The following is a 17,523-nucleotide window of genomic DNA, read 5'->3' as shown; positions in this document are numbered from 1 at the left end:
AAGGGGCGTGTCACTTTGCAACCTGCGGCGCGCCCACGTTTTATTGAATAGACAATATCATTAATAAGAAAAAAAAGCATCACAATGTACAGCGAAATGGCAAATTAGTCAATTAGAAAAACTGAAAATGAACAGTGAGATTTACCCGGATGAGTAGGTGTCACAAGTGCAATTTTTAGAATTTTAGAAATTAAAGGGTTGTCAGTTTAGCTCATTTTCAGAAAAAAAGATTAGCATTCGATAGAACTCTGAAATTAAGAATACTTTAGGCTTGTAAATCAATCTTCTCAATTGGCTCTGCTAGTAATTGCTCCACATTGTCGTCATGAACGTCTTCGTCTCCGAATTCGTCACATTCGAGAAGTTGAACACTGTGGCAAACTGAGTTTGGACATTCACGAAGATCATTCAATGCCAGAATCAATGGATGTTGTCCGCAAGTTACTTGAACACGTCCGACGCATTCATAACCGCATCTGAAATTATTGAAGTAAATATTTTTCGCCTCGACGGATACCCCGAAGAAGCTGTTACAAAAATTATTGTTTTTCAACACAATCTCTCGACAGGTCGAACAATATTTACCTTGGTTATCAGGGTAAAAACCAAAATGGGAAGTGAGCGGCGGGAACCTAACCTAGCGCATGTGCCGACACTTTGCGGGTTCCGCGCGTCACTATGTTTTGTGTGCGGTGGGCGGAGTCAAACAGAAAAGAGTGTTTTTCTGCGATTCAGAGGTACTAAAAATAAGGTTCTGCAGAGGATTTTAAAGATTCTTTTGATGTCATTATGAATTATCCAAATTTCAATTAAGAACGATTGTTTCATGTAATTTTCGAAACTTTTAAATTTGAATGTTGAAAAAATTTTCCAGATTTCGTTGTATTTAAATCTTTTAAGGCAGTTTAAGCTAGAACAGAAAAAAAAAACTAACCTTTTGCAAACAACATGCGTTTTCTTTCTGTCACAAATACATTCCTTCTCATCTGATTGTGCAATCATTGGAGCAAATGCATTGGGACGTGGCAAGGAATACTTCTGAGGACCTCCTTTTACATGAAGAACACGTGGCGAAGACAGTGTAAGCGTTGGAGACACCTGTGGAGCAATTCCAGAAGAGCTCATGGAAGATGAAGAACGAGATGAAGGCGTCGACGAAACTAGATGAAGGTCTCGTGGCGATGAGGGATACTGTAATGGTGGCTGATATGGAGTCATTGCTGGTGGAGATTTTCGTGGAGACGTGGTTGAAGGCGAAGAAGACGTTTTCTTCGATACGGGGGCGTTTGATTTTTGACGGTTAGACTTCTCCTGAAAATTTGAATGAGGGTTATGAGGATAAGAGAAGAACGGCGAACCTTGAAAGAAGAAGTCGTGATGGTTTTTTCCATAAGTGGGCGGGGCTTCTGCTTCTGTTGGGCAGAAATTTGTATTTGCTGAAAAACGTAACTCATAGTATCTACAGTAACCTTCGAATTAGTTCAAAAACCTTTTCATTTTTTTCAGTATTCGTCGGTTTTGATTGCGGGCCGCGACCACACTCGAGCAGCTTTCTAGGCACATAGTATGCCTGTGTTGGGCGCTGATTGCTGAAAAAATGGGAAAAATTAGTCTGAAAATGCTTTTGAAGAGGATTTTCAAATTTGAAAATTCAGAAATTCAGAAATTCAGAAATTCAGAAATTCAGAAATTCAGAAATTCAGAAATTCAGAAATTCAGAAATTCAGAAATTCAGAAATGAAAATTAGACTGAAAATTTTTCTCAGAAACTAAAAAGTTTAAGAAAAAAATGTTAAACAAACTTGGAGTGTGGTCGCGGTGCCGCTGGAACGTCCATTACCTGAAAAAAGGCTGATATTAAAAAATTTGGGGTACAGTAATCTTTGCAAGAAAGAACTTCCAGATTGAATGAATTAAAAAAGAGGAAGAACTGAAGAAAAAGTTAGGATACATGGAACGAAGCTTCTAAAGAAGGAATGTAAAAGAGACGGTTTTTGATGATGAGGATGATGATCGTAAGGATAGATAACACAGAGAGATTCAGAGAGTCGACAGAGAATCAAAGACGATAAGAAAGTAGAAAGAAGGAAAAGGAATTGCAAAAAAAACAAGCGGAACAGAACATGGGTGTCTCGGGATGGAGATGACGTGGCAAGATAGGAGGAATGAAGAAATGGGTTGAATGCTGGTTTGAAAAGTGTGAAAAAGTATCGAAAGACAGAAAGAAAGGAATGGTTTAAAGTTGATAAGCGTTTTTGACAGTTTTATGGTCTGAGTATGGCAGATAAAGAACACAATTATTGATGGAAAATTTCGAAAAATAGTGGGGTAAATGTCTAGAAACATAAGAGAGATAGATAATGAAAGATGAAACCATAGAACTTATTTTTCAGAACCTAACTTTCAATTTTGAGCCAATTTATCTCATTTCCGGTCAAAGATAGTAAAAATTGGTCATTTAAGAAAACGTTTATCATAATATCATAAATGTTTTGTCATTTGACACATTTTGATATCTTGAGTAGGAATTGAGATAAATTGGCTCAAAATTGACAGTGTGAATTGTAAAAAAATTGTATCAGAACATTTGGAAATTACAGTTAGAAGTTCCTAAGATTCTGGAAGAAATTTTTAAAGTTGTATTCAGCATTCACGATATTCAGAAACCTTTGAAATTTTCGAAAACATTTCAGGCAGATTGCGGAAGTTTGAGTAGGGAGCTGTTTGAAAAATGTTTTTTTAAGTTTTGAAAAAATATTGTTTTGAAAAAATACGGTAAAACCTATATTAGAAGGGCCCCTTTTAATTGAAGGGCCCTCGAGTATAAGGGCTCTCCGGAGGTACCTTGGAACAATAGAAGGGTCTTCTAATACAGGTTTTACGGTAAGTCGTTGCTTTCAATAATTCACAAAATGCTTGATTTCTGAGAATATAATTTACAATACACCTTAAAAATTGGCATCAGAAGACGTCAAAAGAATTTTTGGGGTCTAATTAAAATCGATTAACACGATATAAAGATGTATTAGTAATAGGTAGTCGTACTCGGGTCAGATTTGCGAGAAGAAGATCCGAAATGAAAGATAACAAAAATAAGATATTACTGTACTTATTAAGATACAGGAAATATTATGATTTCGGAACGGAAATTCGCATAAAAATAAAAGTCCTTTTGTCGACCAGAAGAAAGAATGTCAGCTGAAACGGGTTCCGTACACATTTTATGGCTGTTGGTGATGATGATGATATGTATGACAAAGATGGTGATAACACATTGAAAACAGAAGAGAAAGAATTGAGGAATTGATTGATGTTTACAAAAAAACTGATGACTTTCCATTTGAATGCATATGATACATTTTTTGTTTTATAATTGATTATGAAACCTTTTTTATATGGAGACAGAAAATTTATATATTAATGGAGAAGTGGTTGATAAGAAAGGTGGTGTACGGTGAATTTTCTACTGATTTTCAGTGTTTTTACAGATTTTTCCCGAGTTTTCCAGGTTTTTTGAGATATTTTGAGAGAAAATTCCAAAAAAAACCCTGAATAATGTGAGAAATCACTGAAAATCAAGTAAAAAAAATCAGCTGCGAAATTTTGAAAATCGAGCATTTTTGAAAAATCAAAAGTTTCTAATATCGAATTTCTATGTTTTTCCGGAAAATTTGCAAATTTCGAAGTCCTGGGAATTTAACGATTTTTTAGAAGTTCTCAATTTGTGAAAGATTCTGAATTTTTAGAAAAGTTTTGAAAAATTATCTTTTAATGTTGGAAATTCTAAATTCAGAAAATTCTAATTTTTTTTAAATTTTAGGAAAATTTTGAATATATGAAATTCGGAATTTCTGAATTTCTGAATTTTCTCAAAAAATTCTACAATTCTAAAATTGGAATTTTCAGACTTTAGGTGTTGGAATTCTTGATTTCAGCAATTTCGAAGATCTGAAAATTTGAAAAAAAACCTGAAATTCTTGAAATTTCTTAAACCTTTGAAATTTTGAAAACCTTATTTATTTTTTTGGAATTTCAAGATTTTTCAAAATTTCTTTTTTGGATTTTTGATTTTCTCCGAAATCTCAAAAAAAAATTGAATTTTGAAAAATTTTCGTAAAAAATCACAATAATTTTAGTAACTTTGGTTAGACAATACCTTTTCTCAGACAAGTTAAAAAGTTCAAAAAATGAAAATTCCAGAAAAATCAGGCAAAATTCTCAAATTCTGTATACAAGACTGACTCAGCCACATTTTTAACACCCCGAGAAAGTTGAAAATGACCAAAAACCGCAATATTGCAGCGTACTTCTGAAACCCAAACCTAACCCTCTTTCTCTCTCCGTTGATTTTTTTCATGTTCAATTACCTACAATTAGAGTGAACAGATGATAATAGAGACGCAGACATTTATATTCTATTCTCACGTTATGTGTGTCATATCTGTATACCCTTTTTTGGTTCGTTTTTTTTTTGGGTCGGGCGGTTTTTAGTTTTGTACATACTGTACATAGACTGGAATCTACAGATGATGAGGTTATAATGATGAGGAGAAGGAATTTCGAAAAAAAAACATGTGAAAAGTTTGAACGACAAAGACCAGAGGACGGTTTGGATTTCAGAGAAAGGGAGATTTTTATCTACAGTAATCCGGTTTCAGAAACATTGAAACTTTATGAATCCCTCAATTTGGAGTGCCCTTCTATTAGAGGGGGCTTCTATTTTTCCGGTCATATTTTCCAAACATTTTCATTTTGAAAAAATCGGTGAACACTCGTTTAAAAATCATTTAAATCGATCTATTCCTATCAAAATTGAGCCAGTTTTTGAGCAAAAAAAAAAGAAAAAATTGAAAAAAAGTGTGACAAAATAAATCAAGTTCTATAACCCTCATTCAGCACCCCAGGAATGAGACATCTGGTTGTGGTGACTAGCTCCAGATGCCATTTGAAAAATAAGAAAACATAGGGAAAATTTTTTAGAGACATCAGAAATGGAAAAGAGGAAAAAGTTGAACAATCTCATCATGTCACCACTATCACTTTCTTTGTCTTCTCTCTCTCTCTCTCTCTCTCTCTCTCTCTCTCTCTCTCTCTCTCTCTCTTTCTCTCTCCTTCTACAACTTTCTCTGTCCATTTCTGTTTGCAATACTCTATTCTCTCTCATTTTTATTCTTCTTTGTACCGTCATTTCGAAAGTGAGAATTACCTTCGAAAAAAAGATAAATTTGGAGGGTAACGGGCAGGTGAATGGAGAAGAGGAGAAAAGTTACATTCTGGGCGGGAAAGGATTTATTTGAATTTTCCAATCAATTTGAAAACTTGAGTAAAAAATTCGACAACGGAAAGTGATCCGAAAATTTGGATCACAAAGGACCATAAACTTGTAATAGAAGGGCCCTCTTACTATTAACTTTCCGTCCATTTGTCTCGATTGCTGTGAAAGAAAAATTTTGTCAACTGACAAATTACTTATCATAATATCACCAATATTTCATCAGTTAACAACTTTTGATATCTTTCATAGGAATCGAGATATTCGAGTTAAAAGATGATGGTTGGAGTTTGCCTCTATTAGAGGAAATACGATAATAAAGAAATTATTAAAACAAAATTTCCGTATTCGAAACTTTTATTTTGAATTCAAAACACTTTGGTTACAAAATGAAAAAAGTAATAATAGTAAGCGGCTACCACCGTTCCATATTCGAAATACGGTCGCACAAAAGTCTTATATAGTAATGACATTAATCTAACGTTCTTGCTATGATAAGTTTTAAAAATAGAGTAACTAGCATATTTCGCCCTATTGATAGCTTTCTGCCAATGGTTAGAGAAATCTAATCTATCAGTGATCATAAATCCTAAATCCCTAACTGTAGTTTCCCGTTTAATTTTGTCGTTATCAAGGAAATAATGTATATATTTTGGGTTTTTACCAAGACTGATGCAGCAGGTTTTTGATAGATTTAATTCTAGTTTAGCATTCATTGACCACTCATAGATTTTATTGATTGATTCTTGCAGAGATCCTCCCATGTCTCCTTTTTTAATTGGGCAGTAAATTTTTAGGTCGTCAGCAATCTATTTTACTTGCACTGGCGATGAAATTTCTGCGCTCAGGATATTAACATAGACACAAAACAAGACTGGTGACAACACCCCACCTTGAGGAACTCCGCATACTACTTGCTTAGGCGAGGAAATATAATTATTGATTTTTACCCTGAATGTTCTGTTACTAAGATATGAATTTAATCCTATAGAGGCCAGCTTTTCAAGTAATAAATTATGAGGTACCTTATCAAAAGCCTTACTGAAATCAAAATAAATTATGTCTACCTGATCCCCTCTTTCAAGACTAGAAGTCCATTCATTTAAAGATTCTAACAGACAGGAAGTTGTTGATCTACCTACTCGAAAGCCGTGTTGGCTGTCACTCCAAAATTGAATATTTGCTAGATGGTCATTGATTCTTTTCAGGATACACCTTTCGTAAACTCTACAAATAACGGAATGAAACTAATAGGCCTGAATTGGTTTGGGCTAGAAGGAGTTTCTACTTTTTTTTATAGGAATAACTATCGCCTCGTTCCATTTTTTCGGGGTTTTTCCTGACATCATTGAGTAATTACAGAGTTGTGCTATTGGGCTAGCTATATATAAATGGATGTCCATTTTAAAAAACTAGAAGGAATATCGTATCGTACGATATATGTACTTGAGAGCTCTCAAGTGTCTTGAAGGGTCAGAGAACGTAGTATGGGATTGAGTTAAAACTGTAAGGCATCTTATTGGCTCTAGAGGTACATACTTGTTCAAAATCACGTGTGTCAATGAAACCGAAAAAAGTTTAGCGTATCAAAAATCTGAAAAATTAAACAAATATTGGGATCATGAAAAGAACTTGAAGGAAAAAAAGAGAGGAGCGGATATTTGGAAGATCATGGGAAGCTTTAATCTGAGCTTTTAGTTTCAGACTGATTCATTAAAAAAATCAAAATTTCCACTGGCAGAATGAAAAAAAAACTCTGTTAGTTTCAAGGTAGAAGCCTACCCTATATGTGCACTTTGAGCACAATTATCTCAATTCCCGTTAAAGATATAAAAAATTTGTCCACTGGTAAAATATTGGTGATATTATGATAAACATTTCACTAGTTGACCACTTTTTGATAACTTCTACAGAAAATGAGCTATATGAGCTCAAAGCTGACAGTTTGGGTAGGCTTCTAAAGGGTTTACGGTAGTTTTGGTTGTGTCAAAAGTAATAGGAAAAACAAAAACATGCGCTCGAGATCAACTTTACGAATTTTATTCTAAGAGCTTTTGAATCCATAGAGCCGAAAAAAAAAGAAAAATGAATCAATCTGCCAAATTCACTGTTGAAAAGTAATTGTTCCTGTCTGTACTTGCTCCTTGAATTGCTCATTCTCTCCCTCTCACAGCAACAGACCAGACCCTTCCTTCATTTTTCTTCTGTTTGCCATAGAGCCGGAGGTGTGAGAAAACTGTACTAAGCTCTAAGGGAGTCAGACAACTCTCAATTTGATCTACTATTTTCATGTTTGCTACGGAAGAAAAACGTTGAATAGAAGGGAAGGGGAACAAGGAACGAATACAATCGAAATTTGAGACAATTGCAATCGGGGCGAGAACAACCTATTGGGAGCACAAGGAATCAGAAACGGGAGTCCCGAGAGAGCAACATGCTGGGAAATGGAAGAGCAGTTGGTTATGAGAAGAGAATAGTGTATAAGATGAAGAGACGCAGAGAAAATGACACAGCATTTTTATGAGGCAAAGAAATCTATGGTGGAGGTGGGGTTCTCGTGTAAAAAATGATGAGAAGGGGATTGAAGATTGACACCAGGAGATGGGAGTGTTGCTAAATATTGTTGAAACATCTGGTGGAAAGCAAGTGGATTATGATGAAATATTTTTTGTTTGAAAAGAGAAAAAAAAACAATATATAGTGGGGGCGAAATACATAGAAGAGACCAAGAGACCGTATTTCGGAAAACAAGCTCCAAGGTCAAATTCGAAATAAATTTTTTAATTTCATGTAACCATAGAGATGCATTTATGATCAAATTTTCGAGACAGTTATGTTTTTTCATGTCCTCTCCCCCTTTAAACCCAGAGAATGACAATCATTTCAGAAATGATCCGAAACAGGCCAAAAATTTGACTTTTCCTAAACTAGGTCGAACACGGTTCTGAAATTCTCAAAGACTAAACCGAAAAAGCACAATTAAATGACCATGTACCGGATGGGTATGAGAAATTTTTGAAAAATTGTCCTAGTGAAGTACAAAATAGTTTAAAATACATCAAAAATTGACTAAGACTGGTCACTAAAATGGTGAAAAATATACCGTATTTCCTTCAACAGAGGCCCATCCAGATCGTCCTCTTTGAGCTCAATTATCTCGATTCCCGTTAGAGATATCAAAATACGGCCAACTGATAAAATATTTATGATAATATGATAAATATTCTATTAGTTGATCACTTTCTAATATCTTATACAGAGAATGACATATATGGCTGAAAGTTGATGGTTTGAATGGGTTAGAGAAAACATGGTACCTCAATTCGGAAATTTACAAAAATGTTTTCTCCTTAACTATTCCAAAAAGAGAGATTCATATGCTATTCTTGCTCCACAACTTCATAATCCCAAAGGTACAAAATTCGAAATTATGGAAGAAATTAGTAAGCATACATGCAACGGGCCTGGGTTTTTTTCCCAATGTTCTCGGCCCGGATTTCTGTAAAATAATCAACTGCAAAGAACGGAACGTCGTTAATTTTTTTTTTGAACAAAATATTATTTTAGGAAAAAACTGAATTTTGTATATATGAAAAACCGGGTCCGGACTTTTCAAGCATGATAATGAGTAGTTCCACAGATAAATACAAAGAATCACAAACATAACAACATTACTGAACGCATTCTCTCCAGACAAAGAAACAAAAAAAATAAACGGTCGAGAAAATAAGAAAAAAAAAGAAAAAGATGAAGCCAGAAGGAAAATGTGAGTGTCAAGTGAGTGTCACTCTTGTGTTTAAAACCGTTCATAACTAGCCTCTCATCCATTTTTCTCTCGTTTTTTCTCCTTTTTCTGCCAGAAAATATGTGTGATTGAGTGTCTATTTACCGAAGGAAATGAAGAAGAACAAGAAAGAAAAAAAGGAGAAAACGATCAGTGTTAAGTATCCCTCCAACCGATTCTTGTATTTGAGACCTCGCTCCCGAAAGATCATTTTTCTGCGTCTCCGCGTTCTTCACACTCTCTCGTTGAAGTCGTTAACTGTTAACACCCCATTTCGAAGGCAGCGATTGCAACAACTTGAGAGGGGAAATGGGATGGAAAACGGATATGTAATATGCAAATTGAGACCGAATGTGGAACAAGAAAAAGTTTTGAAATCGGTCAGAAAGATGTTGACATATTACGGTATGCGAATGTGTAAGCTTTCCATCTCGGGCGGGCCTCCCGAAAACGCCCGTCACCCGACAGGGTAACGGGCCGCCCTACACCCGCCCTATACGCCCGGTTTCGTGGTCCAACAAAATTATGTCACGATGATTAAACGCGCGCCACACTTTTTGAAATATTTTTTGACGCAAAACAATAAATGAAATTTAATTCGGGCGTTTCAAAATACAGGGCGGTCAATATCTATACGACCCCCCCCCCCCTAGTTTTTGGGCGCACAGAAAAAACTGGAAGAGATATCAAAAAACGGTAAATGCCATCCGATTCACAATCAAAAATGACCTCTACAGACAAAGTTTCATAATTTTAGCACTTTCCCTGAACATGCACCATCCAAAAAACCCATTTGCAAGCTGTCAATATCTATACGACCACCTGGAAAAATCTCAAGTATTTTAGAGAGCAAAATTGAACTTTTTTTGGTTGTAATTTATTAAAATAGTCCTAAAACAGCATATTTTGGCAATTTATACAAAAACTGATTCCTCTATTCAAGTTTCAGAAAAAAAACTATTTTCAGTCATTCTTGCCATTTTTCAGATTTTTGGAATAAATCTTGAATAACTTGGCTCCTAGGTAAGATTTTGAGCTGAAATTGATAGGAATTACTTTTGCAGTAGTCCGAATTATGTACTAACTGTTGTTATGGTATTCTGAACCGTTGTTTGTGATTGAAGCCAAGCTGAAATTTGAAAAATTGACCTTGAAATTCGGTGATTCTGATTTCTGTAAAAAACTTGATTGAACTATTGAAATTCAATTTTCAGTACGAAATAACAATTTTGATGACAATTTAAAATACCCAGAACATCTTTCATACATTTTAGACAGCTTTGAAAAATTTTCAGTTGGGTGTACTTTTTCAGCTCAAAGCTCGAGCTCAGATTCAAGTTTCCGAGGCTCAAAACGCTTTGAACACTTGCAACATGTTCATGATCATTACTAAAATATTCCCTCTAATGTTCAGCTCAAAATCTTACCTAGGAGCCAAGTTATTCAAGATTTATTCCAAAAATCTGAAAAATGGCAAAAATGACTGAAAATTGTCAGTTTTTGTATAAACTGTCAAAATATGCTGTTTTAGGACTATTTTAACAGATTACAACCAAAAAAAGTCCAATTTTGCTCTCTAAAATACTTGAGATTTTTCATTTTTCCAGGTGGTCGTATAGATATTGACCGCTTGCAAATGGGTTTTTTGGACGGTGCATGTTCAGGGAAAGTGCTAAAATTATGAAATTTTGTCTCGGGAGGTTGTTTTTGATTGTGAATCAAATGGCGTTTACTGTTTTTTGATATCTCTTCTAGTATTTTCTGTGCGCCGAAAATCTAGGAGGGTCGTATAGATATTGACCGCAATGTATAGGGCGTCGGGCGGGCGCCACACCCGGGCGGGCGGGGCGGGTGAAATTCGCCCGAGATGGAAAGCTTACGAATGTGAAATAGAAACGAGGGTGGTCGTGGCCAAAGGTCTCGCAACGACAACTACAGTAACCTAAAACTCATAGAGTTTTCTGTTACTTTTCTCCAACATCAATGTTTTTGATAGTGAAAAATTGACGGAAAATGCACGAAAATCGAGATAATAAATCTGGAAAATAACAGTATTTTTAGGTTACGGTAGTTATAGTAGTTTGACCTTCGGCCACCTCTTCCACAGCTCCGATCTATTCGTACCAGAATAATACCACAGTCTCAACAAATGAAGGTCTTTCAAGATATAATTAGATAATTAGAGAAATTTGTAATCAGAAACTTTATTTTGAGAACTAAAAAAAGTAGATCATTTTCTTGGTTTGTATCGATACTTCTTCCTTCCTCCTCCCCCAGCGTCAGGAGATTGAACCATGGGAAAGTCGGTGAAGTAAGCCGAACGGTCTGAAAAATTGGAAGTCAAAAGAATGTTAAAGGGTTTGAATAGGTTACCTTGTTGCTTCTGAACAGGACTGTTTCTACGTGGCTCGTCGTCATCTACCATCACAGCTGTAGCATTGGCGTTTACTCCAGGCGGTGTTGAAGCCTTTCTGTGATTCGATCCTAATAATTGAGGAGCCACTGGGCGAACTGAAAAAAATTTGGAAAAACAGAATTTTATAAATTTTGCCTACTTTCAGAAACGTAGACACTTCTGTCCTTTTTTTCATTGGTCTCCGTACTATCCCCAGTTGTAGTTGTCTCCGCTTCAGAGACTTCCTTTGACCTCTTCTGTCTATTCGCTTTTTGTTGTTGCGATTTCAGTTTCCGGGTTGCTGATCGATCATACCTGAAAAATGAAATCGAAAAAAAATGAGAAAAATGCAGGATACCATTCAGGAGTCCATTTCTCTCCAGAAGTCGTCTTTCTGTTCGTTGTCAGTCCTTCTACAAGTTTTCTCGAAATCTCCGGGTAAACCGGATAGGAATCCGTTCTGATAAGCTTCGAAATTTCCAAAACTTGAGATGGAAAGTCTGCAGTTCGATTTGGCAAGCTCTTCAAGAAATCTTTTTTCATCGAGGCCACTTTGTCAATTTTATTGTTGTCTCTCCATGGAAGAGGTTTCATTCTGAAAATGTGGTTGGGAACCAAAACTAGAATATCTAAAATTACAAATCAACCAGAACATAAAACCACGATTCCAAATCTTGCTGGAAACTGGAATACAAATTGGAAATCAGAAGATCGTGAGCTTCAAGTGATAAATAAGGCAATGTGTTACCATCCGGGGGACTCAATCTAAATTTTTAAGTTGACTGAAATATTTGAAATTCGAAAACCATACGGAGAATTTTTGCCAACCGTTATCGTATCCCCATAATCAATCAAATACCATTGATCGCGATTTTGATAGCTCAAGACGATATTCGTTGGTTTGATGTCACGATGAACCATTTGATAACGATGCAAGAACTGAAAAAATAGATTCTAGAATTTCAAAGATCCGAATTCCGAAATACTTTCAAAGCCGACAAAATTTCCTGTGCAATATGGAATGCAGACTGTACACAAAACGGTCCTCCACCCATTTGCTCTCGACATTTCTCCAAGCTCACATCGAAGATGTTGGTGACTGAAAGTTCGGTTTTCTATAATTTCATTGAAGTCTTCAAGTACCATAAAACGGGACTCCTAGAATTTTTCCCTGATGAAGAATCGGCGGAATACGTGGCGGTTTATCGTTTCCTTTTGACCAAAGTGTCTTCAAAGCGTTGATTTCTCTCTGGAAATTGTATTTGTCAGAATTTTTCAGAATTATAGAGAAAAATCACTAACTGATAAGCGATAAACGATTTGAGGACTCGATAACTGTCTCAACGCAGTTTTCATCATGAATCTTGAATTTCCAACCGACACCACATCATTGCTGATAAAGTCAAAATTTCAAAATATTCTACTTTACAACTCACTCGACAGCCGATTCATTCTGAACCATGTAGATTGCTCCAAAACGCCCTTCGTCAAATTTTGTCAGAATTTTCAGACGAGTCGTTGCTTTTTTATCGTCATTATCTACTCTGAAAAATCAGAAGATATATTCCCAATTTGAAATAGAAATTAGTACTTTTCAGCAATGACCACATGGTCTGTGGATTTGAGTTCAGCTCGGTTTTTGAGATATCCATCCAGAGTTTTGACAGTCTCATAGGTCACTTTTTGATCTATAGCCATTTCTCTCCACTCTGCTTCCAAGATTTTACGAGCAAAATTTGGTGGATCTTCTGGTTTTTTGAAGAGCGCACCAGCCATACGGTACTAAAAACTAGAATCAGATATTCATATTATAAAACTCAGGGCAACCTTCTTATCAATATTGGCCGCATCAATTGCCAATTTTGACTGAACAGTCTTCAACTGTCTCTGACTCTCATCTGATGTTTCCGAATCTTCTGAACTTGAGGAATCTCTGGATCTCGAATTCCTCTTTCTTCTTTTCTCTTTTTTCTTCTTTTTCTTTTTTTCTGTTTTTGTCACATAGCTTGATCTCTTCTGAGCTTGTTTCTCCTTCTTCTTCTTCTCAGCTTTCTTCTTTTTCTTCTCGAACTTTTTCTTTATAAGATCCTCAAAAAGTCAAACAAGTTTGGAAATCTTGATTTTCGGCACAGACTTACCATCCGATTTTTATCCGCTCTTCTTGACGCTGGTTTCTATTTTTCAGCAATATCGAACTAATTCATCAAAAATAACTCTCTTTTTTGAAAGATCCTGATCAACAGAGCTGCTATTTGGCAGTTTTGAACCTTTTTGCTCCGGTGATGACGCAAAAATTGAAAAGTTTGATTATTATAAAGCAAATGTGATGTTCGTAGCTGAGTCAGAATTTTCGGGGGCTACAATCACACCTTTGGTCTTTGAATATAAAATATAAATATAAAAATTTATTGGAAAAAATTCTATTTTCGTTCAAATAAAAAACAATTGAAGTCGTCGTCCTCCTGTCACTTGAGGTTGATAGAATTTCTTTATAGATGCCAATATTTCAGAAGTACACATAAAGTAATCATTTAAGAAACCGGATAGAAAATTATTTAAATAGAGAGGGCTATAAGACTTTCAGAACTGAATGAAATTTATATCTATAGCTATAGCAATATACTGAAAATATAGTGCGTTGCAGGTTCTCAAGTCCACCCATGCTTAGGGTCATAACTTGAGAGCTGTTAGAGGTATCGGCCTAATTTTTTAAAAATCAAATTCGGGACAACAAATTACATATAGTGGACAATTTTTGTAATGAAACTTTGAAAGCTACCCGAGTTATCTCAAAAAGTCTGAAAATATACCTTTCGCAACCGTTGCAAGTTTATACGTTCACTCCAAAGATCACCTCCAGCGAAAACGGAGGTGTCCAATTTTGATTCATCCTTCTTGGAATCGGGATTGGAAAAGAGAAAAATGAAATGGAAGATGTAAAAAAGGATTTATTGAAAAACAAATAATTTCAAATATAGCTATTCCTAAACATATCAACAAAAATTATGAAAAATAACAAGTTTCAAAAGTGTACTGATTAGCCAGACTTTCGTCTGTTGATCCCTTTCGCCACGTAGAGGCTCAGTACATGAAAGAGAAAATGGGTTTTCACTGGGGGAAAACACCAACACAAAACCCCTGTCTCCGAGGAGACAGTTTTCTAATTTTCAATAGTTATTTTTCACTGCTAAAAAGCTATACGATCGTTTTTTATTGTCTAGTTCATTTCTTTCTTTTTTCTTTGATTGGGTCTTTTGCAAAAGGGGGACGTTCAGTGAAAATGAATTCACCTAGCCATGAACCACCAAACATGGCGACCCTTAGGGCCTTTTATAACTTTTTTCGCTTCCGACCAATCGAAAGAAAAAAGCAAATGAAACAATAAACAGCTTACACAGGGAGCTTGAGGGCAGTCAAAAAGTGCTAGTGAAAATTACCAATTTAATTCAATAAGTGGGATTTCCCAAAGGACTGTTTTTTTTCAATACGTGGAGTTTTTGCAACTTTTTTTCAAGTCGCCGACAGTGGTTTTTTACGTTTTTTACCTGCCGGACATGAAATTGAAAAATATCCGGAAAATTTGCCACATAGGAAAGGCGCCCGCTGCCGTTGCCTAGGTTTCTCACTGAAAATCCTCGTCCCCCGGCGGCACCTTTTTTTGAATTTTTTTCCTTTTCAACGGCGTTTTTTGGGAATTCCGGATTTTTTTTGAATTTTTTCGCAATAATATTCGGAAAATAGATAACTTTTAACACATTTTAATGCAATAAAAATTTTTGGTCGGAGTCCCCCTTTAACGTTTATTGCGTAACGTGTGAAAAGTTTAAAAAACTCCGAAATGGAAAGCAGATTTACGTAACCCATTAAATAAGTGAAAAACTAAGGGCGAACGAGTAAAAACTAGGTTGAATCGCTCCGAATGCACCTTCGATTGTTTTATTTATTCGTCAATTATCTCGGTTCCTATAAAAGATACTCGAAATTTGTCAACTAATAAAATGTTAGTGGCATAAACGGTGATAATTTTGTCAGATACTTTTTTAGAATGAAAAACATTCATGCTAAGGTTATTTTGGTAGATCATGTTAAACTTTAACACTTTCACCCAGTTGGATCCGATGCACTGTTGAAAGAAGTTGAGACTACGTACTTTGTGATCGTCATTAGGTGTCGAAGCTGGGACCATGATTGCTCTTTTGATGCCTGGATCATCTTTGAGACATCTCTAACCCGTCCAAGTTTTAAGTTTCAGCACCATGACACGACTTCAAAGAGTTTATAACGACAGTACTGGTAGAGGGTTGGGATCTTGAGGGCAGAATTTGAGCTGATCCTGTTTTTTCGTTAATTTTCGGATGAGAAAACAGTCGATATGACAGTGTGAATGATTTAATTGCTTTCTGATAGCTTTTTGGTCCATCCAGCTGCTCCAACTGCCCTGATTGAAGCTTTTCCAGCATCAGTCGGCAAAAGATCCCATGACATGATACAAATTTAAAGACAGAGAAACACGTATTGAAAACAACTTGTTTACAGTGATTTTAGTTGTACAGAATTAAAATTGGACACCTCCGTCTTCGCTGGAGGTCGTGATCTACTGTTCTTTGGAGTGGACGCATAAACTTGCAACGGTTTCCAAAGAAATAAAAGGTATATTTTCAGACTTTTTTAGATAACTCGGGTAGTTTTCAAGGTTTCATTACAAAAATTTTCCACTAGATTTACCGTAAAATCTGTATTGATATTGCGCCTCTATTTGAATTGCCCCTCTAATAGACTTGCACCCCTTGAGGGCACTTGAAAAATAGACTTGCAGCCTTTAATTGAATTGCCCCCGTAATACAATTGCATCTCCAGCAGAATTGCGGCTCCGCCGGGAGTACTGTGCAATTTTTAGTCTGTGACACCGTGACGAACAATTGCACAGTTGTTTTTCGAATTTCTTTTTTTTAAAACTACCTACTTAATTTCTGATTTATTTTTATTTTTCTTTGTTTTTTTAACAATATTTTCCATTTATTGAAGCGAGCAACACGAGCAATGAGTTCTGAAGAAGTCCTCGAAGACGTGGAAAACGTAGAAGACGTGGAAGACGTGGAAAACGTGGAAGACGTGGAAGACGTGGAAGACGTGGAAAACGTGGAAAACGTGGAAGACGTGGAAGACGTTGAAAAAGTTGGTGGAAACTCTAGAAAGAGAAAGCGTGGAGCCCACCCCTTGGATTACAAGCTTACGGTGGTGAAATGGGCAGAATCAAAAAATAACACGGAAGCAGCTAAGAAATTTGGAGTTTCAAGACAAAATGTGCAACAATGGAGAGCTCAGAAAGAAAAAATAATAGCAACAATCGCTGAAAATGGAAAAAAGAAAAAACGGCTTGATGGCGCAGGGCGTAAAGTGAATGATAAAGATTTTGATACTAAACTTGCGGAATGGGTCCGAGAGCAAAGAGAAAAAAAGCTTCGTATTACTCGTATTGGAATCCAGAATCGCGCCAAGTCTATTTCAAATAGTGATATGAAGGTTTGAAAACAGATTACCTACTTGAGATTAAACATTAAATGTTGCAGTTCTCGAATGGATGGCTGGTTTCTTTTTTGAAGCGGCATGGATTTTCGAGTAGACGTGCTACAACAGTCTTCAAAAACCGCCAGAGTTTTATGTGGAGAAAATTATTGACTTTCTCCTTTATGTGGAACGATTAATTACCATGAATAATTATGACAAAATTTTCGCATGTGATGAGACGGCGGTTTATCTGGATTGTTCGAATAGTTTGACTGTAGCGGATCGAGGATCTAAACAAGTCAGCACACTCAAAAATAACAAGCTAAACGTTTCAATTTCAGGTTTCAGTGAAAACCACGGGACACGAGAAATTGCATGTTACAGTAATGCTGTGCGCTCGATCAGACGGTTTTAAGTGCAAACCTTTTGTACTTCTTCCAAGAAAAAGACCAGTGCAAAGTATTGAGGAAACATTTAGAAAAACTTTGCAGTTGGTTTGGTGTGACAGAACATTTTTCAACGATGAAATCACAAAAACTTTTCTTGAAAAAGTTCTCGGTCACT

General features: G+C 35.9%; 2 protein-coding genes and 1 non-coding gene across 3 annotated transcripts; all 3 read right to left on the bottom strand.

The window, feature by feature from the left end:
• Positions 1-265: 265 nt before the first annotated feature.
• On the bottom strand, positions 266-1,837 carry CBG13181 (the record flags this gene model as incomplete). Its single annotated transcript, XM_002641287.1, has 5 exons — positions 266-476; positions 935-1,311; positions 1,359-1,436; positions 1,490-1,589; positions 1,803-1,837. 5 exons carry the CDS (start codon positions 1,835-1,837, stop codon positions 266-268), a joined length of 801 nt encoding a protein of 266 aa, XP_002641333.1.
• Positions 499-607, bottom strand: CBG25124. Its single transcript, XR_006672594.1, has one exon. It is a non-coding gene; the product is annotated as an RNA transcript CBG25124 (non-coding RNA).
• A 9,449-nt stretch (positions 1,838-11,286) lies between the features above and the next one.
• CBG13180 lies at positions 11,287-13,592 on the bottom strand (the record flags this gene model as incomplete). The annotated part of the gene is made up of 13 exons (XM_045243818.1): positions 11,287-11,381; positions 11,430-11,567; positions 11,612-11,766; positions 11,810-12,046; positions 12,091-12,216; positions 12,263-12,390; positions 12,438-12,550; positions 12,595-12,700; positions 12,754-12,844; positions 12,888-12,995; positions 13,043-13,233; positions 13,279-13,539; positions 13,590-13,592. The coding sequence occupies 13 exons, from the start codon at positions 13,590-13,592 to the stop codon at positions 11,287-11,289; spliced, it is 1,752 nt and encodes a 583-aa protein (XP_045095085.1).
• Positions 13,593-17,523: the final 3,931 nt, after the last annotated feature.

The sequence above is a fragment of the Caenorhabditis briggsae genome, assembly GCF_000004555.2.
Source record: "Caenorhabditis briggsae complete genome, chrIII, whole genome shotgun sequence".
Lineage (NCBI taxonomy): Eukaryota > Metazoa > Nematoda > Chromadorea > Rhabditida > Rhabditidae > Caenorhabditis > Caenorhabditis briggsae.
Note: the sequence above shows the minus strand (reverse complement) of the source record. Positions and strands in the feature narration are given on the sequence as shown.